Below are 25235 nucleotides of genomic sequence, written 5' to 3'. Positions count from 1 at the left end.
ATGAACCTCTAAATGAATGGCTCTAGAGCATGTAGTTCAAGCTAGAAATGATTCAAGAGGCTAAGAAAGGACTCAGAGAAACAGGGGACAAAGTGAAGAAGACCCAGGACAGAGCATTTGAGCTTATGAGAGGATTGCACACTAAGTCACAAACCAGTGGACAAGGGAAATCCTTTATCAATATAGAAGTGATGAAGAATAATTTCTCTACATATTTAAGTAACCTATCTGGGACAGCTTCAAGCGGTCAAAACAGGGTAACAGAACTACAAACACTTCGTGGATGGTGTACGTGGCTGCTGAAGAAGTGGCAAGTCAGCTGAATGAAGTAAAAGAACTAGCCCTAAAGCATTCAAGGTGGCTTTTGAGATTCACCAACATGCAAGTACCCAATCATGAAGAGTTGATTCCCATCATGGTGGCTGCTAAAACATATAGGATGAAAACTTAAAAGGGGAAGAAGTCCAAGTGATTCAGATTACCCCTTTTTCATTTTTTGTTGTAATTTTTGAAATCTTTGTTAATATTTTGATATGATAAATTGGCATCTTTCCATTTGTCATCCAGAGAAGATGAACCGATTAATATTCCTATTGTAACAGTCATCTCTCAAATCCTATATGTATGAAATTTAATGGTTAATCAAAGGTCGAAAAAATTTTGGTGTGAAGTACTATTTTGTTGCAGAGACAATTGAATGGTATTTTGTTTCAATCATTTTCTGTTCTAGTAGATTTTGTGATTAGTGAGTATTTCCTTTCTATATTCCAGAGAACTAAGGAAGAGCAGAGTTTCATATCCCCTGTTTTCCAGAATACAAATGAATGTAATAAGTATATTGTTATAACTCATTTGATGAAAGGATTCCTTTAGTTTTCTCGATTTATCAATCATGGTTTAGATTTGAATTTCAATTTATTCTAGTCATATGCGAATAGATTTATGGATTCATAAGAAGTGTGGATACATGAATCTGTTTCAGTATTTAGAAGTCTTTCACGCCTGAATTAAGTTCTAGTTAGGCTTAATTTGGTTTGCCTCTTATGCTCTCGAGTTAAGAGCATACCCCATATTAGTTTTAGGAATAAGACACAATTCCTTGAACATCATTCACACAAGGAGTTGTACCTACCAATTTAGAGAGAAGCCAGTAATCAAAGAATGGCTTTTCAATTGTTGTAAATAGATATTGTTCATTATTCAGGCATTAGGATTCGTATCTTCATAAGAAACAAGAGAGGACAAATCTATTTACCGACACTAAGCTAGAAGCCATTATACCGAACTAGGGTTTAAATGTATTAAAAAACTTTAACTCTACGTAGCTTGGCACCTGATAAATACCTTGGATTGTTGAAATGTATGTTGAATTGTTGTTCCAATCAATGCAAATGGCTTCAAGGTTACCATATGATCACTCCTACTCTTTTCTCATCTTTTCTCTATGTTCGAATGGCCTGAAAATGATCAAAATTTGGCCTTATACCTATCAAACCTAGCATTAAATGCTTCATGCATACAACTTTGAACTCAACACTTGAAGGATTCAACATGACTCGGCTCCCATCGTATTTTGTTTACTCGACCTCCACTAGATTTCAACTATCAACTTGGTCGCTATTAGAAACTCAACATCCATTAGAGCTTTGCTCGGCATCCAAGGACAGTTCAGTAATATTGGCAAAAACTTCAAATTTTGACTTGGCATCCTTGCTCATGCAAATTTATTCCTTGCAATACTTCTTTGTTCTTTGGGACTGATGTAGGATATAGCTTTGCATACCAGTCCCATACATCTTTCTTTTTCTTAGTTGGATGAAGTGTGATCACTTGACCTTTTGGGTGAAGTGATCTCTCCATTTGATGTGCTGCACTCATCTTTCTTCTTCCAAGTCTTGTTCATTTTCCCTCTTATTTGTTCAACATCAACCTTCTCTTTTCTTTTGTTAGCTTTTGTCTTGGGTGATTTTGACTTTGTTGGGCAGTTCTTGCTGATATGTCTAGTCTTCAAGCAACTAAAACATGTAGTTTGAATTAACCATCTACTGTAATTCCCTCTAAAATGTTTCCTAATGCAATTTTTAGGAATGTGTCCATACTCTTGACAATAGTGACAATTATACCTGGTGTTGTAATCCCAGTTGTAGTGATGACCATGGTTGTTTCCCTTTGTAGGTTGATTAGGTGTCCACATAGGCTTTGATCTGCATTCAAATGCTCTATGTCCATACTTTTTGTAGTTGTAGCAATGACCTTCAAATTTTGATGTCCTTATGGTCTTGGTTTTGCATTCATCTGCTTGATGTTCTTGTTTCTTGCACTTTTAGGCTCATCATGTTGATGATTGTTCTTGCTCCTGTATACATTAGAGGTATTTCTCTTTTTACCACAGAAATGACAAGTAGGTTTAGTATTCTTATCTTTGTTGCTCCTTTCTTTTGCAGTCTTGGATGATTCTCCTTGCTTAGTGCTATTGTAACCAAGTCCTGAAGTGTCATTACTAGCCCTTGGTGATTTCAGTAGTTGCTCAAAGTACTTGATAGACTCATTGGGTTTTTTGAAGCTTTCTGCTATCTCCTTCTCTCTTTTCAATTCATTTTGTAGTTGATCATTTTGTATCTTCAATGTACTGATCTCAATGTCTTTCATATTTAGCTCATGATGAGCATTCATCATCTGGCTTAAGGTGTCTGATTGCATGTTTGAGATTCTTTCAAACTCAATTGTCCTTTCCCCTAGTCTATTGGTAAGATTTCTCTTGTTGTCTTCTAACATGACCTTGTCTTCTATGGCTCTCTTCTTTTGTTTAGTCACTTCACAAAGCATTATGGCTTGTGACTCTTGTTCAAGCTTGAGTATTTTGATTTCTTCAACTTGTGCTCTATTTTTCTCCATCAATTCTGCTATTGCTGCATCAAATTTCTTGGAATCTCCATTGGAAAACACTTGTGTGGTATCAATATCCTTGTATTGTATGTCATTTTCAGCTATGGCTATATCCTTTCTTCTTTTCAAGGACTTTCTCAATTCTTCTCTGGCTTCTTCCAATTTATGTAGAGCAAGATGCACATCAATCACCTGATTGTCTATGATCTTCCAAAGTTTGAAGACTTCCATCTTCAGACCTTTTCTCTAAGTTGTTAATCTTGTCCTTGTGAGAACCTAGTGCTCTGATACCAATTGTTGGAATGTTCAAAATGGGAAGAGTACTTCTGAGAGTGTGGGGGGGGGGGGGGGGGGGGGGGGGGTGAATCAGAAGTACCACACTTTTAACCTTTTTAATCTTTTAAATCAACTATATGCATGCAAAAAAATTAAATGAACATGGAATAAACACATGCATCAACACACATTACACCAGATCTAGTAACCCATAAACCCTCTAGGAATAAGAAGGTAAAACTGGGGTGGAGATGATACCCACAAAATCACTACAACAATAATTGTTTAACCAATTCTGATGGTCTGCCCTATTAAAGGCTTTACATGGTGTCAATAGTGACCTAGTTAGAGGTTTTACAAACACTTTACATGAAGTGTCACCCTGTTAAAGGATTTACAATAGGCTATTAAACCCACCTAATTCAATAGGATTTTCAATCACCTTCTCCAAAGGTTCTCCCACCTAACTGTTAAGCTAACCTATCAATATAGGATTTTCAACATCTAATACTATGACAAGAAAGTATTAGAATAATAAACCTAACAGTATGCAATCTTTAATTGCTAGATTTAGGAACTTGGTCTACTCTCTCTCTGATGTGATTCTTGCTTGATTTGATATCTATTCATATCGCTTCTATTGTTTTGATCAACTAGATTTGTAATTGTTGCTCTGTTCCTCTAAGTCTTTCACAGTTCACTTTGAATTTCGCTATAGTTTTCCCATACACTATTTCATCCACACATACAATGGGGTTTTCATCCTCCTTTTAAAGATTGTGAAGACTTAGAGTTAGGTATGGATCTATGATCCATATTGAATCTTAAGTTCCTGCTCATTTCTTGCATTTTTCTCATTGGTTGCATGCCTTCTCCATTTTTCTGATTGGTTGCATCTTGATTGCATAGGAAATGCAAAAGATTCAATCTTATCCTTATCATCCTTTGAAATCCTTCTATGTCAGCTCCAAAAACGGTTTACATTTGAGTTTGTGAGGGCATAAAATCATATGTTGATTCTGTGTTACTTGGCACATACTAGACTACTGGTGCTCGACACATGTTTGATCCTAGATTGCTTGGCACCTATTACATCCTATCTTGCTCAGTACATGTATGACTCTGGCTCCCTTGGCATGTGAAGCATCCTGGTTTGCTTGACATCAACTGTGACTCGACACCTATATATCACTCGACACTTATATAATGCTCGGCACCTGAAGTCACTTGGCACCTGTTGGAATACTGGCTTGACACACACTGTGACTTAGCATACATAGTGTACTTGGCTTCAATGTAAGAAGTGGTTAAGTGTGTTGACACTCAAATGTCAAAACTATTCTAAGACCAACATTGAGTTGGTTTATGCACACCATTTTGATTTTATTGTCTAGTTTTCACTTTGATAGGCTCGAGTAACACTCTTTTTTATGTTATGCACATAATTTTTACAAGTCACAATAGTAGACACACAAAATATTTGAAGCATACATATGCACATTTTATCTCAAATCCAAATTTCTTATCCATGGATGTGAAAACACCAAAATGGGAATTTAGCTAAAGGAAGCCCCTATATCGCCACACCACCATTTTCTCTATTTATGGTTGTACATGTATAGATCTAACACCAAATATGTTTATAGGAACACAACAAATTGAGATAGATTGTTCTAGGCTTTGAATGAGTAGAAATACCTTGACTAGTTTTCCAACTCAATAGTATGACACTTTTAACTAAATTTCTAGGAAATAGACCTATAGGACCAAATGATGTAATTTTTGGAACTCACTCCTAGTCATAGACCCTCAAGCCTAATTTTCCTAGCTTTAGAGTCCATTATTTTTAGGCTCTTCTTGTTGTTGCACATGCACCTTTACATCTTTTTCCTATTTCTATAGCTATCAACAATGTTTTATATCTCTACAATTCTATTTTATCAATTTATGGTCTCTTTATGCATGCTATATCTCTATAGTTCTATTATATCAATTTATGGTCTCTTTATGCATGCTTATACACCTAATTACCACACATTAAAATCAATAAATTCCTCTTTCATGCAACAAATGAATATAACCCAAAAACTATTTGACCCTCTTTCATGAGAGATAATCAAACATTACACTTTTGTCTTTTTTCTTCCAATGTTTTATAAAGGAGAGGTTGGTTTTGGTTAAGTTATTAACTAGATTTGTTCATCTATTTTCTATTTCAAACAAATAGTTCAAACATTGTTACACACATTGAGTTCCCTTGTTTTCTTTAGACTAAGGTTTGGTAGGTATATGAAGATCCTCATACAAACCAATATCATATAATCTTTTTAAAAATTGCCTCTTACCCCTTGATGCTTCAAACGCCACATACAATATGTCTATGATACCATTAAAGATTTTAGTGTTATGGGGAAATTTAAATCTTTATATAATGATGAGTTTTCTATAGATTCTCCTTGTCCTCGAACATGGATAGTTGTCAATTTTTCACTTGCATTGATTCCTTCTACACAATCATTGCTTGAAGCTTCCACCATTCCTATTTAATGAAACCATCATGGTCTCTTAGATTTAACTTTGTGGGATGAACATTTGGCAAGTATATTAGATTTCCTTTTTGATTCCCATATTGTATTTTTCCAAGACAAGTCAAGGGTTTATCTCTTCTCTTTGATGATAGTAAATCACAATTATTGTCAAACCATCATCATCACTAGAGATTTTCATTCATTAGTTTTAACATAATCTTGATTTGTCAACTCCATTGATTGGGATAGCACCTAATTTTTTCATGGCATACTCTAGCATGGTGACACTATTACAACTAGTGATTGTCGTTGCACCAAAGTATTGACTTTTTAATGCCTGATACAACCACTAGACATATGAAGTTGTTAAACCATATCATGAATCCTGAAGGGGGGCGTTGGTGATTAGCCCAACAATCCCCCCTCAGTGTTACCCAAGGGGATGCAAACTTACAACAAAGCTCTGGTATCATTTGTTACAACTAGTGATTGTCATTGCACCAAAAGATCAACCTGCTAATGCATAATACAACCACTAGACTTATAGAAGACACAAGAGGCTACTAAACCATGTCATGAATCCCAAATGAGAGATTAGTGATTAGTCCAACAAATGCATGATCAATATTAGTGACATATGCATCGAGAGCTCTTTTCTCATCTCTTATTGCAATTGAGTTTTGTTATACATATCAACCATTGGACTTGTTTCTACTAAAGGGTGTGCATTATATTTGTGGACATTAGATTGTATTTATCTTCAAGCATTATCCATTGACATTAGAGATATTTCCTTATGGGGGTCTATAGTCTTGCTATTTTTATCCTATGGGGGATATTTGCTGTATATTTATGATGAATGCAGTCTTTTAGGGCTTATGTTGAATCTTCCATTCATCACTTGCATATGTTTATTTTTTTGCATTCTTTCATTAAGAGATGAAATTTTCTTGTGAAGTTTTTCACCTTTATCTATTTATGAGATATAATTTGTAATTGGGTACCTAGCATGGACTAGTATTTAGGACCCACTATAATCACATATGCATCATTTTCATTTGCCTAAATTCTCCCTAAGTTAAACACAAGAGGGTGTGATAGTATGAACGATTTCCTACCTGTTTCCCACTTTTGTAGTGTGATCAAGACACATTATCTAGTGTGATCAAGACACATTATCTAACTTGTTCTTAGGTAGGTCTTTCACACATGTTTACATTTTGTATTTACTTTAGAATCTAGAAGCATTTATATAAAACTCTAGTGATCATGTGATCTTATCCTATATTATCAAGTTAGTTATCTCATTGCATACAACTAGGACAATTGTCACAATCTAGTCAAGTCTTGTCTCTCAACCTTATCTATATAAGCAAGGCTCCCTATATATCATGTATTGTAAGGGTATGTACTATAATTGATTCATGATTGATAATTGTACATTTTACATCTAAATTGTATTATCTTGCTAGAAAAACTTGTGGAAGGTTATTTTTGTTTTGTAGGTGATCTTGGGGGTTGCAAGCTCATTATAAACTCCTACATGTGGAAGAAGGAAACTTCAGAATTTTGTTTGAATTCAAGAGATGATCAATGCATTGATATAAATATTAAGGGCCTTTCTAAGAGTACTTCATCAACAATGACCTTTCCCATTTATCACCCACAAATTAGAGATGGGGTGATTGCATCCATGCTTTACACAATATAAAAGCAAAAATAGTTCCAAATCATCTAGTTTATAAACTTGCCAAGTTCTTCATTTGGGATGAGGAAGAGTTATAGAGAAGGGGGATCTCCCTAATGCATGCCTCTTTCAATTTGAAAATGAGAAGGAGAACCATTTATAAACACAAAAAAAAATTTTAAAAATCAAGGAGAAACAAACGTAGTATAACCTATGTATTATTCTTATACTCACACCTCTATAAATGTTTTTGTAGAATACTTAATTCAAATCATATCTTATGTTGATACCAATTTCTTAATCCTTACATTCTTCAACACTTTATCTCCCACAAACCACCTTGAAACATCACAAACATTAGCAATTACTCATCTCACTCAATCTTGGTTATCACTTTAGGCAACCCAAGCACGGGTTTGACTTTGCTTTAACTACAATATGATGTAAATCTATTGCACATTTCACAAAAAAGTTATAAGAATAGTTCAACACATAGAAGAAAAGATAAACTTGAAATGGTTGAACTAACACTCTCGTCCTCTAAGGAAAAGGTCTAGTTACCACCCATGTTCCCATGACCGCTCGCTCCTTGCTCATCAAACATCTCAATTGGTAACTTAAAAAGAAAAAGAAAAAATGATAATTAAAAGCTCATTTAAAAATTTCATATGTACCAATACTCGTCCACCTATACCTCGAGTACTTAAAATTTGAGGACTTTAATTGGAGGAGTTTTACAACTTGATCAATACCAATACACAACTATTATGATAATTATGTATATGTATTGGTCCTAGGAACAAGCAATTTATGACCTAGTTGTGCAAAACTTTATGATAATTGTAGTGGAAGGTTATTAAGACATCTTTAAATCAATTTAGGATGATACTTTGAAATGATCAACTTTTGTACCCTTATATATATAATGGATCCTACATTATTCACCCTTACTATGGATATAGACATTTAAGTTATATATAAAGAAAACAAAACAATGGAGATCCCATGAACCATACAAATTTGAGGAATGAGTGAAGTTAGTTATACAGCTACACTCCGAGCTTCAAGAGAGATGAATTTTTAAAAAAAAAGTTATTTTCACTTCTAATACTAGAAGTGCTGGTTGAAATAAGAGGATCTCCATAAAGTAAGTTTATTCTCGGAGTTTTTGGGTTTATTTCATATTAATCACCTGTAGGCCGTTCTGGATTTCTACCATCTAACATGTCTGGGGGCCGAGGAATAGTGGGGGAAAAACCAGCTCAGATAATGCTATGGATGTGTACCATTGGCACCGTCGTAGGTAATCCAATTGTTGAATGTGGGCGTCCATTTTTTTTCTCTCAGACCTGTGCTTTTATTTTACAACGGTTTTTTTTTTTTAAAATCTATACATAGCTTTTAACTAAGCTTTCCCTTTCAAAAATCGGCCCAGGTCTCTGGATGGTTGGAGTGAACAGACAGTTGCAAAACCGGGAAAAAAAGAAAAGTTTGGACAATAAACTTAAGGAGTTGGATTCAATTCCAGCCGCCCCTGATAAAAGCACAGAAGAAAAGTGATACACAAAAGATTTCTACCAGGCAAGGGTTCACATTTGATTTAGCTGTCCATTAAGATTGAATCAGGCCTGGAATATGATTTATCAGTTCACTTTATCTTGAGCTAGGTCCGACATTTGATATGTTGGACTAGTCTAGATTGAATTAGGGCTGAAGTTTAAAGTTTCAGACCTTCAATAGATTGTATTTTAAATGTCTCGCAAATTAATGATTGAAACTTTTTGGCTTATTTGCAATGTGTTTTCTTTTATATTATTGCCAAAGAGTTGTTTTATTTTTCTCTGCGCTTAAAATATAATAAGGGCTGCGTTTGGGCTGAAATATTAATTATTGGCCTACATATACTGCAAATCTTTTGTTTTAGCATTTGCATTTGCAGAGCTTCTGTCATTTGTACTGCCAAAGTTTGACTCTAGTTTTTGGGTCTCTAAAGGTATTGGAATGATCGAGTTTGGAGTTATATTGATTATGAGTGTTTTAAGGGGTTTGAATAAATGCCAACCAGAATTTAAAATGTCTATTTCATTTTTTAATATTTTTTTGTTTGACTGTGCTTTCAATGTATTCTCAGTTTATGGAAATCATTTTTAAAAAAAAATCCAAGCGTTTCGATAGGAAGGAATTGATGGGATGGTTGCTCTGGCGAAAAACATACATCCAATAAAGCTTAAACTTAACCTTTAAATGTTTCTTTTAAGAACTTTGCCAAAGCATACAGTTGGGCTTTTCCTATTCACTGGAAGGGCTAGTTGTCCTATGGGTTGGAGTGAATTTAGTTTATTCTTGGGGCATTGCGTCTTGTTGACAGTATTCCCATCAATCCATCCTTTTATTGTGGACACAAAATAAGTATGGCATAGGGTTTGGGTTCCGAACACCAGGTCAAAATTAGAAAAGATAGATTGGTGTAAACATACATTTTTGTTTAATACCCAAATGGATAGCATAGTAACACTAAAAGCAGCACCAGTTCTTCAAGTTTTAGAATTCAACAGTTTGAGATATTGCTTTTCAACCTTTTCAAGGAATCTCTAGGACTGCTGCTTCTTGTGCATTTTGAAAATCTGTGGTAATGGAGTCTACTTGTCCATGGTGAAATCTTGTATACTGCACGGTAAAGTCAAGAGGGACACATTGAGATGTTATACACTTATGCCTAACTGTTAATCTGTATAAGAGGATCTCTCTGCTACAGAAATTTGTTTCAGGCTGCATAATTTTTGAGAGAAGCGAAGGTGATGAAAAAGTCAGATTCATACAAGCATTGGAATATTAATAGATGAATGTCAATGAACTAATAGTCGACTGTTACATGTTTTTCTCTAATTATATATTTTCCTGTTAGATTATGAAGGAATAGGTTTTTATTCTCCATTTTTCCATGGTCCTCTTATTGTGTGTATTTTAGTTAGAAATGCAAGATCATATATTCAGATGAATTGTGAAAGTGGTTTTGATATTTTGTGGTTGAGGTTTTTTGAATGGAATATGTGGTACTCACTAGGCTGAAGTACCCCCGAGTCACATGTGTTTGAGAATGCCATAATGACAGTGAGGCAACTGTATTGTTGATCTTTTGTATTAAAGGTCAAGCTTGAGCTAATTTATGTTTACAAAATATTTTTAGGTATTTTTCCTGATTCCATGTCTTGTTATTACATCTTTGTTAATCTGCAGGAATAACTTGTGTAGATAGAGATACTTAACTCAGCACTCTCAAAGTTTTGTGTCATGCCATGCAGAAGAACCTTTTTGAGGATCTGTTGAGCTTCTTTGTTAGGCAAATGATGTAGAATGCTTCCTTAATACTGCAGTAGAAGTTGAACTGCTTCCCGGGCATGTTTTTTAAATAGATCTCTTGCTTGCTTTCAAAATTTTTCTTTGGGGGGAGTCAATCTTATCTTGATTGAATTTATATTGTTTAAGGCACTGAGGACAGAGAAAAACCCCAAAACCGAAGGATAAGCTGTGGAAGTAATGGTGGGGTGGTGCCAATGCTGCTGCCTCTGTAGGTGACTCCCTTGACTGGGATGAGTGGATCTCTGTGAGAAAGATCTACAGGGTCTTATGGACCTGGAATGAAAAGGCAAAGTGACGCAGTGCAAGGCAGGAGAATCCCCAAAGGAGATGTCCTAGCCCCCTAGCAAACAACCACACAGCGGAATATAGACAATAACACAGAGATTTAGATCCACACAATGCCAATTCTCATAATAAGATTTTCATCCAACAGGCCCAGCTGTAAGGCCTTCCCGGTTACTACCTAATGCATCAACAATTACAATAAAAGTTCAGCAAGATCTCACAAGATCCAGACCATTAGCTAGCCCAAATCCACAACCTGGTAGAGAACTCCAAGAAGAATCTCAACTTGTGCTTGCAAGCCACCAAGCAACGTTCTTGTTTCCAAGCCACACTTAGCTACTAGCTTTGCTACATTTCGCATCTCTCAGCTACTCCTTCTTCTCCATGCTGAAATCACAATAATGACTTTAGACGCCGCAAGATCCTCTACGTATACTAAACCAAGCCACAGGTCGACCTAGTCAAATTACATTAATTAAATACACCCCTCAAGTCACAAGTCAGCTTGGCAACAAACATTAAATGCATGACATAAATTAAATACTTAGGACAGGCCCTAAGTTTACAGCGCATAACTAACTCATAAGACGACATAAGAATATGCACACGTAGACATAGGTCCACGTGCCAACCAACTATCCAAATCCAAGAGTGCACACACCAACTCCCTCAAATCGAAGCTCACAAATACAATCTCCAAAGCTATACCAGTATTTAGGAACACATTACCAACAACCACTAATATGGCTCTAACTCCAAGACGATAACTCCAAACATCACATGCACTTAGGACAAGGTTGCCCGATATATTCCGAACACAAACCTAGCCACGCAAACCAAACTCCACAAATCCGAGCTCAAAGCCACTGCATACAGGATTATTGACTCCCGTAGGATTCTCCTGCATCACAAAGCTAACTGCCTTTTGGTGCCACAATAAGATTAGAATGTTACATAGTATCATATAAACAACAAAAGCACCATAAATTTGTAATCATAGCATCATGATCATACCATCATAACGATGTAATAAGCTGTAGTAACCCCAACTGGTTATAACTTCTTCAAACACCAAAATCTTCTCTAGTTCAGTTGTTCGACATTTTGTCAAACACTATGCAAGCAAGCTCTGATACCAATGTAATATCCTCTGACAAGGAACTAATATGCAAGTGCCATTCTTTTGGTATTATCAGTGCAAACACATGGAAGCTAGATGCAAAACAATGACTACAGTAATGCCAAAATTTAGATTCTAAATTATCACAGCAAAATCATATGCTGATGAAGTACAATGATAATAGTGATGCTCGAGAATGGAAATGAATCAAACACAGATATTGCAGCGCGACATTGTGCATGTGTACTGTAGCAGCCAAAATCTTTTCTCCAATTAAGCACAAATAGAACTCTTGAATTGAAGCTCTTCTAAATACCAAATTCAATGGATATTTCACCACCTCAAATGGTTGCAACACTGAAGAGTTGACGTTCTCCAATGGTTGACTGAAATCGGAAACCTTAGTTTCTTCTCCCAACTTGATATCAAATGCAATTCACCAAAATTGGATCATAAACAATGAAGCTCTCACCTCTACTTATACTTTTCCTTCACCCTTCTAGAAGGAAAATAAATTTTTTAATAATTGCATTATCTAGAAGTTTCTCCCTTTCCAATAATTAATGTGCTTTTAGGAAATTAAATTACTAGAAGTTTCCCTCTTCCAATAATTAATGCACTCGCTAAAAGGTTCTCTCTTGCAATACAATAATTAATTGTGCTTCTAGAAAATTAAATTACTAGAAGCTTCCCCCTTTCAATAATTAATGCACTCTCTAATAAATTAAATTAATTAAATATAAAGTCACTTTTTTTTTTTTTTTTTGACTTTATAAGAAATTAATTTAATCAATTTCTCCTTATTTCTCCACTTAGCCTTCGGAGAACGTAAAGGCTAAAAACTCCACTAATATGCTAAAAAGATGGGGACATTACAGTCCGCCCTTCCTGAAATTGCTTGTCCTCAAGCAACTTCAGGTCTAGATGCTGCAAAATCTCCTCATTATCACATGTCGCAACCTCTACTAGTAGGCCCTTCCATTTTACCGAATTCTCCCTTATAATGCACCGCCTCAAGTTCCTTTCCCTGAAATCAATGATAGCCTTTGGCACCAATATCAATTTTCCCTCATCATCCAAGGGTGGGAGCACTGTAGAAGGAACAATATGATGTCTTAGCACCTACTTGAGGCGTGACACATGAAAAATGTTGTGCACCTTGCTCTCTGCTAGCAAATCTAACTCATAAGCCACCTCTCCCACTTTCCTAATAATCCTGAATAGACCATAGTATCGTGGCTTAAGTTTCTTGGCACCACTCTTCTTGAGAGTGGATTGATGGTAAGGCTGCAACATAAGATACACCATGTCTCCAACCTCAAAGTCCGCTCTGTCCTCTTTTGGTCTGCATACTGCTTCTACTGATTGTGTGCCTTGGTTATATTATCCTTGAGAGTCTTAACAATGTCTTGACTCTCCTGTAACAAATCACCTGCACTGGGCACTCTACTGTCACTCAAAAGCAGATCCATAAAATTGGGTGCCTCATACCCACATAGGGCCATAAAGGGTGACATCTGAATAGACATGCTATAAGTGGTATTGTAGCAATACTCATAGAGATAAATCCACTTTACCCATGCCTTTTGTTGCCCTGCTATATAATTTTTGAGATATCCCTCCATCCATTTATTCACTATCTCTGTCTGAACATCTATCGGAGGGTGGTAGCTAGTACTCAGAGTGAGCTCTGTCACACATAACCTGAATATCTTCTGCCAAAAATGACTCATAAACTTGTTGTCTCTATCACTCACAATGCTCCGAGGTAAGCCATGTAGTCTGAATATCTCCTTGAAGAATAACTCTGCCACCTATGTAGCAGTATATGTAGTAGTGATCGGAAAGAAGTGTGCAAACTTCATAAGGCGATCCACAACCACATATATGCAGTCCTTGCCTTGGGCTCTAGGCAGTCCTGTGATGAAGTCCATAGATAAACACTCCCACTTTCTATCAGGAATCGGAAGTGGCTGAAGTAAACCTCCTAGATAGAAGTGTTCCTACTTATTTTGCTGGTAGGTGGGACACTCCCTAATATACTGAAGTACTTCTGCTTTGAGCTCTTTCTATGTGAAGCACTCTCTAGTCTGCTGATATGTCTTGTAGAAACCAGAATGTCCTGCCATAGTTGAATCATGAAAAGATTTTAGAACCATCCTCCTCATTGTTGAGCCTGAAACCAAAAATATTCACCTTTTATAAATGATGAGCCCATCCACAAGGGTGTATTTGCTATCCTGAATAGTTCGATCTATGAATCCAGCGGTCCACGTATCCTTTGCATACTCTTCAAGGATCAAGTGTCTCCAATCCTTCGATATATTTGTCAATAAGCTCAAATGGGGCCTACATGATAAAGCATCAACAACTACATTCTGTATCCCTTTAAAATATGTATATCAAAGTCATAGGACTGTAACTTGCTCACCCAGTTCTGTTGCCTATCATTGAGATCTCGCTGCCCCAAAAAGTGTTTTAGGCTATGATGGTCAGTTTTGATACAAAATTTGCTATCTACCAAATATTGCCTAAATTTAGCCAAAGCATGCATAATGGCTAACATCTCCTTATCATATATGTTGAAGCTCCGCTCTGGCCTTCTTAATTCCCTGCTCTCATAAGCAATAGGGTGCTTCTCCTGCATAAGCACTGCTCCAATGCCCTCTGACTTCCTCTGCACTACTCTGACCTCAACTTCACCATGGCAGAAGTGGTGAAGCAAACCAATGGGACCCATCCAATACATCATGTCAAACCTGTCGCCACCTGGATCCCAAAACAATCGAACCCCACATCCATTCACCAGATAGCGATAAAAATATCTAGGAGTGTCTATAACACAACATCTCTCTACAACTCCCACTAAACTCCCATGGATGTGATAACTAACCAAACCATCATGCCAACTGACACCATAGTCATCCCGTAATCATGCAACCATAAGAAAACTTTGTGACATAGGAATAGCAAACCCTATTGGATACATATCAGCATGATGTATAACTGACAGTTGTCCCTGCAAATAATTCCTCACAAATAGTTGAGTTAGACGCTTGCAGTCGCTAATCTCATCTTCCAAAGATTGTGAACACCCATCCCACAAAGGATTGCATAATTCCAGAACCAATCCATATCGATGCATCATCAAGTCCTCCGTGCGTGGGTCAAAAGAAAAGTGATGGGCACTCCTCATTGTATATTTGCCGTAAAATGCGCCAACCCCTGTCAATGGCTCATCACTAACAACACTTGAATCAAGTAGCTGATCCCTCTGACTCTGAAAAACAACAAGCTGGCATCCAAAATCAGCTGCATGGAATGAAGTGACAGATTTGCTTCTAGGAGATGGAAACAAATCAACATGAGAGCCATACTCCCAACCAGATGACACTCTCTGAATGTCCTGTGTGGATGACGGAGTAGTGTCATGTCCTACCACACAACTCTCAGGAGAATCCACCATTGTGGAACAAGGGCTACCAGTAAATTGTCCTGTATCAACTGTCACGGTGCTAATCTCAGGAGAACTTGATACAACCAAGGTACTCATCCTAGCTGAAACTTTTTTACCTATTTCTATGATAGATGTAACCACAACCCCACTACAACCTATGGATATAAGATCCTTATTAGCTACCTCTATATGTAACTGTACTATATCTGCAGCTGGTGGAGACTGTGCCAAACTCAACTCCTCTGTAAGCTTCTCAATTTGTAATTGTGACTCTTGAAGGGCCAACTGGGCACTTTGCAACAAGTCCATAGTCACCTCAAGCTCATGAGTGAGCTTATCAACCGTCTCCTCCTTTCCCTGCAATGCAACATAACAAATGCAATCCCACTTGAGAAGAAAATCTCTATCTGCAAGTAGTTGAACTTTGTTTCATCATTCTAATTGCTTCTCGGAGTGCATGTATCTCTGCAAGGGAAAAAACACTATCACCATGCTCATCTGTCAAAGGAGTACTCCAACCATAGGTAGCCAACATTTAACGAGCAACATCAAAATGCTCAACGGTTGTGGCAATCATCCTGTCATTAACCTTCAATTGATGAAACATTTCCACACAAATCTTCCAATTTGTCATCCACGCTGTGATATGAGGCTAAATCAATGTCACTCACCATATGATAAGCAGCATCGTGTATGCTGTACCTCATAGGATGGCTCAACTGGCGAGGTAGAAGCTGCTGATATAACAGTATCTTCAAGCACTTCCACTTTCAAGGTGACTATGTGTCCATCCACATCATGATCTTGGGATGAATTTTCTAATTCGTTTTCTAAGGTCTGATTTTTGCTCTCCATAAGGTCAGTTGTATGATGGTCACTAACTGTTGGGAATTCATCATAGAGGCTTCTAGATACGATAGAGACCTCTTGTTTCTCTTTCTCTTCGTTCTGTGATGTAGTCCTCTTAAAAATGGAAACCACACATCGTGCCACTTTGTCTAGTTTTGCAAGGTCTAAAATAAATTCATTCATCCTTTTCAGATTTTCATCCAACCTTTTCAAACTTTGTTTAAGCTTCTCCATATTCTTGTCCCACTGCTTCTGGGTACTTGAAGTAAACATGATTAACTAATTGATTCAATGTCCAATCTACCCAACAGGATGGCAGGTCAATAGCTCTAATACCAATGTAGTAACCCCAACTGGTTATAACTTCTTCAAACACCAAAATTTTCTCTAGTTTAGTTGTTCGACATTTTGTCAAACACTATGCAAGCAAGCTCTGATACCAATGTAATATCCTCTTACAAGGAACTAATATGCAAGTGCTATTCTTTTTGTATTATCAGTGCAAGTACATGGAAACTAGATGCAAAACAATGACTATAGTAATGCCAAAATTTAGATTCTGAATTATCACAGCAAAATCATATGTTGATGAAGTACAATGATAATAGTGATGCCCGAGAATGGAAATGAATCAAACACAGATACTGCAGCGTGGCATCATGCATGTGTACTGTAGCAGCGAAAATCTTTTCTCCAATTAAGCACAAATAGAACTCCTGAATTGAAGCTCTTCTAAATACCAAATTCAATGGATATTTCACCACCTCAAATGGTTGCAACACTGAAGAGTTGACGTTCTCCAATGGCTGACTGAAATCGGAAACCTTAGTTTCTTCTCCCAACTTGATATCAAATGCAGTTCACCAAAATTGGATCATAAACAATGAAGCTCTCACCTCTATTTATACTTTTCTTTCACCCTTCTAGAAGGAAAATAAAATGTTTAATAATTGCATTAGCTAGAAGTTTCTCCCTTTCCAATAATTAATGTGCTTTTAGGAAATTAAATTACTAGAAGTTTTCCCCTTCCAATAATTAATGCACTCGCTAGAAGCTTCTCTCTTGCAATACAATAATTAGTTGTGCTTCTAGAAAATTAAATTACTAGAAGCTTCCCCCTTCCAATAATTAATGCACTTTCGACTAAATTAAATTAATTAAATATAAAGTCACTTTTTTTTTTGACTTCATAAGAAATTAATTTAATCAATTTCTCCTTCTTTCTCCACTTAGCCTTCAGAGAACATAAAAGCTAAGAACTCCACTAATATGCTAAAAAGATGGGGACATTACATAAGCTTGCCATGCAATGTGGCTGGATTAGCAAGCATACTGGACCAGGACTCAGTACCCCATTCGAACTAGACTAGCACCAAGGGCACAAGGGGCCGAACTCTGCACCTTAGCAGTTTCGGAGAATTTGATTTCACTTCATGGACAAGCATATCCATTGCACCTTGTCTGTTTAAGATTTAATGTTACAAGGAATGCACCTAAGTTATCTGAATCACATAGGACATTAAATAAGTTTTTCAAGCTAACCTTGCGAGTATGCCTCTCTCTAGAATTTCTGTTATGGAGATTTCACCTTGTCTTGATTGCATTAGACATTTGATTAAAAAAGATTAAATGGGTCTTGATCTATCTTGATAGTTCATATTACAAGGCAATCTACTTGTTTTAAAGCTGAAGTTATAACTTGGCTTTGCCAGACCATCATTAGTTTGATATTATAAGAGACTAATTCATCTCGAGTCCACTGTTGGTTTATTGTCCACAACTTTGACAATGTAACTCTGCAAAATCTTATTTCTTATTACTTGATATCTATAACAGTGATATTTAAGAATGTAAGATGATGTAAGTAATATAGATTTGAGCCATCTTAGTTTGAGAAGCTGTTGAGCACTCTGAGTTTGAGAACCTTTTGAACCCTCTTTATGAGGCAAGGTATTTAGAATTATTCCTTATGCTGTAGAAATTGAAAGCGCTTCCTGGACAAGTATGTCAAGTGCACCTTGTCTCTTTCAAGATTTTGCATTACATTAATTGCACCTAAGTTATCATAATCACATAGGGCATTTGAGAAAATATTTTTTTCAGGTGGGTCTTTGCTTTCTCTTGAGAATTTCTATTACAGGGAAGTTAACTGAATCATTTTGAAGCTATAGCTTTTAGAGTTTTCCAGTCAGTCATTAGTTTGGGATTCAAGAGACATGTTCATCCCAAGTTGCTATCAATTTGTTACCTATGGCTTTACCTGCACATTTGACTTCATATAAAAAACAGAAATGTAGAAGAAAGTGGGTATGAGCAATATGGAATATAATCAAGGCAAGTTTGACTAAGAGTAACTCAGGGCAGAAGAATAAACATTTTCCATCCAGAGCCTTATGCTGAATTTTGTGGAAGATTCACAATGTTTCCTAACCTCTTTTGTCGAAATGCTAATAAACCTATAATGAAGCTGCAGACTTGAAGAATTGACCAAGAAAGATATGTTCACAAGAGAGTGTTACAACAAGAGCTTTATTGAATATTGCGAACTGGTCAGAATGATACATTTAGATAATGGGTGAGATATATTATAATGTACAAACACCTTGATTATGTAGGCAAGATATGGTGAGGTATGACAAGTACACTTGATACAAACATTAAATGCCTAAATAAACATCAAATGCCTAAATGACTAACAGTAAATAATGAGACATGGCCTCATTATAAGTAGGTTTTACAAATGACACCAAGGATATATAAGAACAACTAAAAGTTCATTCACACTAACAACCCCCTTGAGTGCAACTTAAGGAGTGAAGTTATTATGCAAATGATGCAAGATTATAATTGATGATGCAATATGCAATATGAAGATGCAAGATGGGTTTTAACAACTAAGCCATGTTAGGTAACCAAGCACAACCAATCTCTCACAAATGGACAAAAGGCAAAAACCTTGTGGCAGTGGGACAAAACTCCTTTCCCAGAGAGAGAAAGAAAATCATGAACAAGTGATAGACTAAGTGATGTATGGAGGTCTCAACATCAATACCCCTCAAGAGTGTCATTCATCAGAAAGGTACAATACAAAAACCTCTCCAATGAAGGTAAGATAGAGACAACTAGCCCCTCCATAATGAAGTATGATCAAAACCACTAAAGAGAGTCTGAAGCCAAAAGAAAATCCAGTAAAAACAGACCGCATGTCTCCCTTTAGGAAGAAAGAGATGATCCAATGGTGCATACTGAAGAAACTCCATCTCCATGAAGAAGTTAGAAGGAAGAAATCTCAAAAATAAAATCTCCCTTCTCACAAATAAAATATCTGAAGAAGAGCCAATTACCTTTGAAGATGTCTCATCAAAATCAGGTTGACCCCAATTAAGGAAGAAACAATGGAATGAGCCTGAGGAGACTCGAGAACATTCTACAATTTAAAATCGGCAAAGATTAGAGTTACCCTCTCAAGCATTTCCTCCAAATTTGTAGAAGGATGATAAATCAAGTCTGAAACTCCTAAAATGAATCCTTCCTGCAACCACAAATCTGAAAAATTGAATATATCCTTCTCTGTTGGAGTCCTGCTAACCATATCATCTCTCAACTCTGATGAAGTGGGTAATGGGGAAATCATGGCAAGATTCACAAACCCACCAAGAGGACTTGAATTATTCCCCTCACTAGATGAGGAAGATCTAGGAACACAGGGATCATAGTTAGGATGGAAGTGGGAAAATATATACACTTTAGAAAACTGATTATTTGCAGACAAAATCCTATCAAATGTAGTGATCTAAGAGATCATGAAATAATATGATCAAATGAGCAATCAATATGTTCTGAAGCACGGATCAATATCCAACCAGTATCTCTATCTGCATGAGTGGTGATAAATGCATGACCCTTTTTTTTCCAATCTCCATTAGCAAATCCTGCTAACTTAGTGTGTATAAGATCCTCATGATTGGTAGAAGAATACTGTGAACTAGAAGATAAAGAAAGAATGGAAATATGATGCTCAATGAGAAGTTGTTTCAAACTTTCAACTCATGATTTTCCTTCTTATAGAAAACTTTTTTGTTATGCTCAATCGCTTTGCAAAAGGTACACTTGGGTTTCTCCTTCTTGGATTGAAACTCTTTAGGAGAGCTGTTTATAGTCTCACTAGATTCTGTCTTAGGCTTGTTCTTTTTCAATGATATATCTATCAATGCATAAGACTTAGGTGTGGTATCATTTTGACTTAGCCCAGATTTTTCCCTATTCAATCTCTCACAAAATGCCTTAATGAAGGCATGACATCAGAATGACCTAACCTACTCATGATTGAGTTAAAGGAAGTAGAGAAATATGAGAAAACACCTTTCGATTTTGAGAAAATCAGAAATATTCTTTCCCTTATCAGTTTACTCTTACTCACAACCTGCTAATTGAGATCTCAAAGACTTGAAATTAACAAAATAATCTTTATTAGTAGGGAATGAATTAGTTCTTGTACAAACTTTGCATACTCCTTGCTGAAGGTAGGTTGTTTCTAATTCTAGGTGGACCATAATCCCCAGACCAAAGCAATCTTTGTATTGTCACTTTCCATGCATGATATATATGACTAAAAACCTCAAATCCCAAATAGGGTATTCGAACCACAAGCTCAAATCAATCAAAATAGCAGTTTTTTTACAGAAACTGATCTGAAGCCTTCAAGATATGCTGTACAACTGAAAATGAAGACCCCCCGAACAAATAAAACTCCAAAATGTAGGATGTCCAAGTAATCAAGTAGATGCCACAAAGTAGAAAAAAACAATAAATAATGCCTGGCATTGAATCTGGATAGAGCGCACAGGTCTAGTAATAGTGCTGTAGATTACCTTTTAAATGTTGTCCGAATCACCAAAATCGCACAAGCTAGCAAAATGTTGTGAGATTGAGAGTCCAGAAGGGAGTATCCACCTCAAGTTGCAAATTGGTGCTGTCGAAGAACAAAATATTGAGAAATGAACTTCACCACTTTGAAGCTGGTTGAATCAGCTTTCCAACAATCTTGTTTAAAAAATTTTGCCCTCTAGATCAAAAAAATTCTTAGTTTGAAAAAACAGTCTATGAAGTCTTTGGAGGTCAAAGATGGTCATAAATAGCCCGTAGGCACATAGCACCTACACCAATATGACTATGGCAGGCTCCAAGGTGAAAACAAAAGAGCACACTGCTTAAATGGGCAGTGCCGAGTTGGGCAGGGTCATACTAAAGCTAGTAGAGACAATGCTTGGGTAGGGCCTTGGTGATAGGTGGTCGTGCCATCATCGTGATGGAGATCGAAATTTTAATTGTTATCTGCATTTGAGAAGATCATTTAGGAGACGAATGACGAAGTGTTATTGCCAATATTAGAGAACTTCATTGTTGTGTGGACAAAATGAGTTTTTTTTTAGCAATGCATAATAAATTCATGTCCTATCTTGATTTTGGTAATAAACAACATTTTCTAGAGCAATAGCAGATTGAGCAGCTGAAGAGTAGCAATGAAATCAATTCTGCACTTGGTTTTTCTGGGACGGTGCAAAAGGTTGAAGAGGTGACAATAGCCATTCCTAATGTTTACACATAGGATCAGACTAATAATCCTGCAAATCCTGATTCACACTTTCAAAGCACAGGTCCTGAAATTTGGCAAGATACAGTAGGCAAAATGGGTATATTAGTTTCAGGCTCTGGAACAAAAGGAAGCCATAAAATGCTTAGGGTACTGAGCAAGGGGTTCTTCTGTTCAACTTGTTATGAAGGATTGCTTGTAAATATGAGTACTGAGATGGTTAGCACATCGCAAATGGAAGGTGTTCCAGGGAGAATTTATCCTTATCTAGGATCAGCATTTCTAATTCCAATGGGGCATTTTGATCTTGCAAAGTGGGAAATAGTGGTTGAAGGTTGAGCTTGTTTGGTTGCTAATTCTCTCCAATGTAGTTTAAATTTTATATCAATCTCTTGCAGCTCGCAGTGGGTTGCTAACTGGGAAACATATTGCATAGATCTGTGCTGAAGAGTATCCTCGACCTGTGTGTCTATTACTGTAGCTACAATGCGAGGCATCCGTTTTGGTTTTGAATTTGACAATGTTTTTGGGAACTGCTATTGTGTTCAATCTTCTATTAGATATGGATATGAATGTGTGTGTAATATTGAGCACAGTTTATATATTTCTCTTTCTGATACCTCTTCCACACTTGTGACAACATCGTGCAGAAGTATTGACTATACTAATGGCAGGATTGGTGCTTATCTTCTTTGTCCTTGACACTATACACACTGAACAGAATGTTGCTTTCATCATGAATGGACTGCTTCCTATAGTGAGGCGTGGAAGTCTGTATATGGACGATGGCTTTCTTGGTGCAAGCATCATGCCTTACAATTTTTATCTTCATTCTTCTAGTGTTCAAGAGCAAAAGGCTTGAAGGTTTATCTTATCAGGACGCGCAACCACTAATTGAACAGGGATTTCTAGACAGTGCATTTTTCAGGCCTCAACATGTGCTTCCTCAATGTTTTTGCCTTAATATGCCATTTCCTGCAGATATGTTTGGAAGTAACGGCAAAGGTCTGGGAGAACCAGAACAGCCTCTAAACAACGATGAATTGTTCAGGATGTTGTGGCATCATCCTAATGTTATAATCAGTTGCATATGTGAGTCATTACCCGAATTCATATTTGCAATCGAAGTCTGGAGCATAGGGTCTGGAAACATAATTGGGAGAGCATAATATACATTTGATGGAGTTTTAAAAGGAGTTCAAGACAAACGTCTAGAGAATACATACTGGAAGTCGGCTCTGACTGTTTTCTAAGATGGAGTCGTATTCCAGTAATTTGTGAATCACATCTGCCTGTCTCATCAAGTGTTATTCATGGGTTATGCAGGTAAGCGTATCCATATGATTATTGATATTATTTACTTATAATGTTTTGAAATGCTTGTAACAGGTACGTCTGGATACAAGCATCATCATGGAATCGATGAGAACACTTTAACATTCGATGGGGAGATAAATGCATACCAGCAATAAGAAGCATGGCATCCGTGCGGCTTCCCGGAGTCTTGGATGTTTGATGCCAGGCAGAATGGAGAGTTTCAGATGGACGCGTAGCATGATATAAAAGCTTAAGCGATATTCATATGGCATATAATAAAGCTGAATTTAGACAAGCCAATAATCTATAAGAGCAAGCAGAGATATTATTTAAAATGGCATATGTTTAAGGGACCTACGTAAATGGAGTTATAGCGGCAGTTTTTGGTTTTATTACCTCTTGATTTAATTAACAGTCAGTTGTTGTTTGAAAGAAAATTAAAGACAAATTGATTAGTTATGGTGAAGAGGTGCGTTGCTTGAGGGAACAAAACCGACAGCTCTATTATATTTATAAATATGTGTAAAACAAAGCTGAGAGGAGATATTCATTGTTGCTTTTAAAAGGACAGTAACTCTCTATTATCAAGCATACATATTTGAAATTTGCTTCATTTTAAAGGAGAAGTTGGATCTGTGAACTAAGCAAAGAGATTGTAATCTTTTGAGCACTGATTCAGGCATTGTGTGGATTTTGTTGTGCTGAATAGAACCCCAGGAACCTGAGTGTCTTCAGTATAATTTATCCGGCAAATAAAAAATAGTAAGAATCTCAATTGTTTTTAGAGTTGGAATGCATATAGTTTGTCCTTTATTGTGTTGATCATTCATTTGTTTATAATTTTCTAATTTGATAAGCACACTAAGTTGTTTATTGTTCTTCTGATTTGACAAACACAAATAGCATAGGATACGAGTTCTTTTCTGTTATTTGTATCTATTGTGTCCATTAAAAGTTAAAGCATAATAGACAAGTCTGAAATGCGTTAAAATATAACAACTTGTGGCATCATAATTAGTAAATTTTCAAGCAAAGGTTACATTATCAATGTCATAAAGTTGTATGTAAAAAATATATATATATTTGACTCTATTACCCAATAGGAATTTGACACTGGTCATAAATTTGTTCAAAGTTACATAAATTAAATACTGGCATTTTTTCATCTTCTTTCTTTAAAGACTTTTAAAAAAAAACAATCATTTTAACATTTTTCTTTCAGCAAAATACAATTCTAATAAACAATCCAAATTTGAAGTTATTTATCACAAATTTAGAAGTTTTCCTTGACACTTGCCAGTTGAAGGAATTTGTTTTGCAATCCGCTATAATGTATTTTGCATCCGAGTTTTGGGATTTGGGTAAACAGGCTTTGGTCAAGCGGAACTTAAAGTGCAGAGGATTTAATCCTATCACGTTGGCCAAAATTAGTTAGATACCCAACATTGAGCAAGCAAGGCTCGTAGGTTTCTAACCATCGATTTTGATAACCAACATGTCGGAAGGGTATTGGCTGCAGGAGCAGTTCAACATTGAAAATTTATGTCATTCATATGTATTAATTTCAATATGTTATTTTTGTATCCGAATGAAAAAGTCCAAAGTTAATATGTTTAAAAATGCAGATAATCGGGAATCTTGTATCATGAGAAGTTAAAGAGTCAAGTAACCGAAACTTTGTAACTGCCCACCAAATTATTTTAAAGGGCCAAATTCGTTTCCAGAAAGACAGGGAGCCAAGAGGATGAAAAGAATGTGAAAACTTTAAATGCCTCTGGCTGTTGAAAGCCAAGAGTAGTTTGTATTTTGAAATTGCATGATGTATGAAAGTTTAGATCTATGAAAGTTAAGTTTAATGGCATTGTTTTGATCCATCT

The 25235-nt window shown here is 36.3% G+C and overlaps 1 protein-coding gene across 2 annotated transcripts; it reads left to right on the top strand.

Moving 5' to 3' along the window:
- Positions 1–8488: 8488 nt before the first annotated feature.
- On the top strand, positions 8489–24155 carry LOC149580633 (HrpN-interacting protein from malus protein). 2 transcript variants are annotated; one of them, XM_089792551.1, is made up of 3 exons: positions 8489–8680; positions 8813–8958; positions 23431–24155. In XM_089792551.1, exons 1-2 carry the CDS (start codon positions 8602–8604, stop codon positions 8935–8937), a joined length of 204 nt encoding a protein of 67 aa, XP_089648677.1. In that variant the 5' UTR covers positions 8489–8601; the 3' UTR covers positions 8938–8958; positions 23431–24155. The 2 variants fall into 2 exon arrangements, with proteins under 2 accessions (XP_089648677.1, XP_089648670.1); XM_089792544.1 differs by lacking the exon at positions 23431–24155 and having other exon boundaries at positions 8492–8680; positions 8813–9166.
- Positions 24156–25235: the final 1080 nt, after the last annotated feature.

Source organism: Cupressus sempervirens, chromosome 1 (assembly GCF_028749045.1).
Source record: "Cupressus sempervirens isolate cs-2001-9-10 chromosome 1, ASM2874904v1, whole genome shotgun sequence".
In the NCBI taxonomy this organism is placed as follows: Eukaryota; Viridiplantae; Streptophyta; class Pinopsida; order Cupressales; family Cupressaceae; genus Cupressus; species Cupressus sempervirens.
The sequence above is the reverse complement of the archived record's forward strand: the minus strand, read 5'-3'. Positions and strand labels throughout refer to the sequence as shown.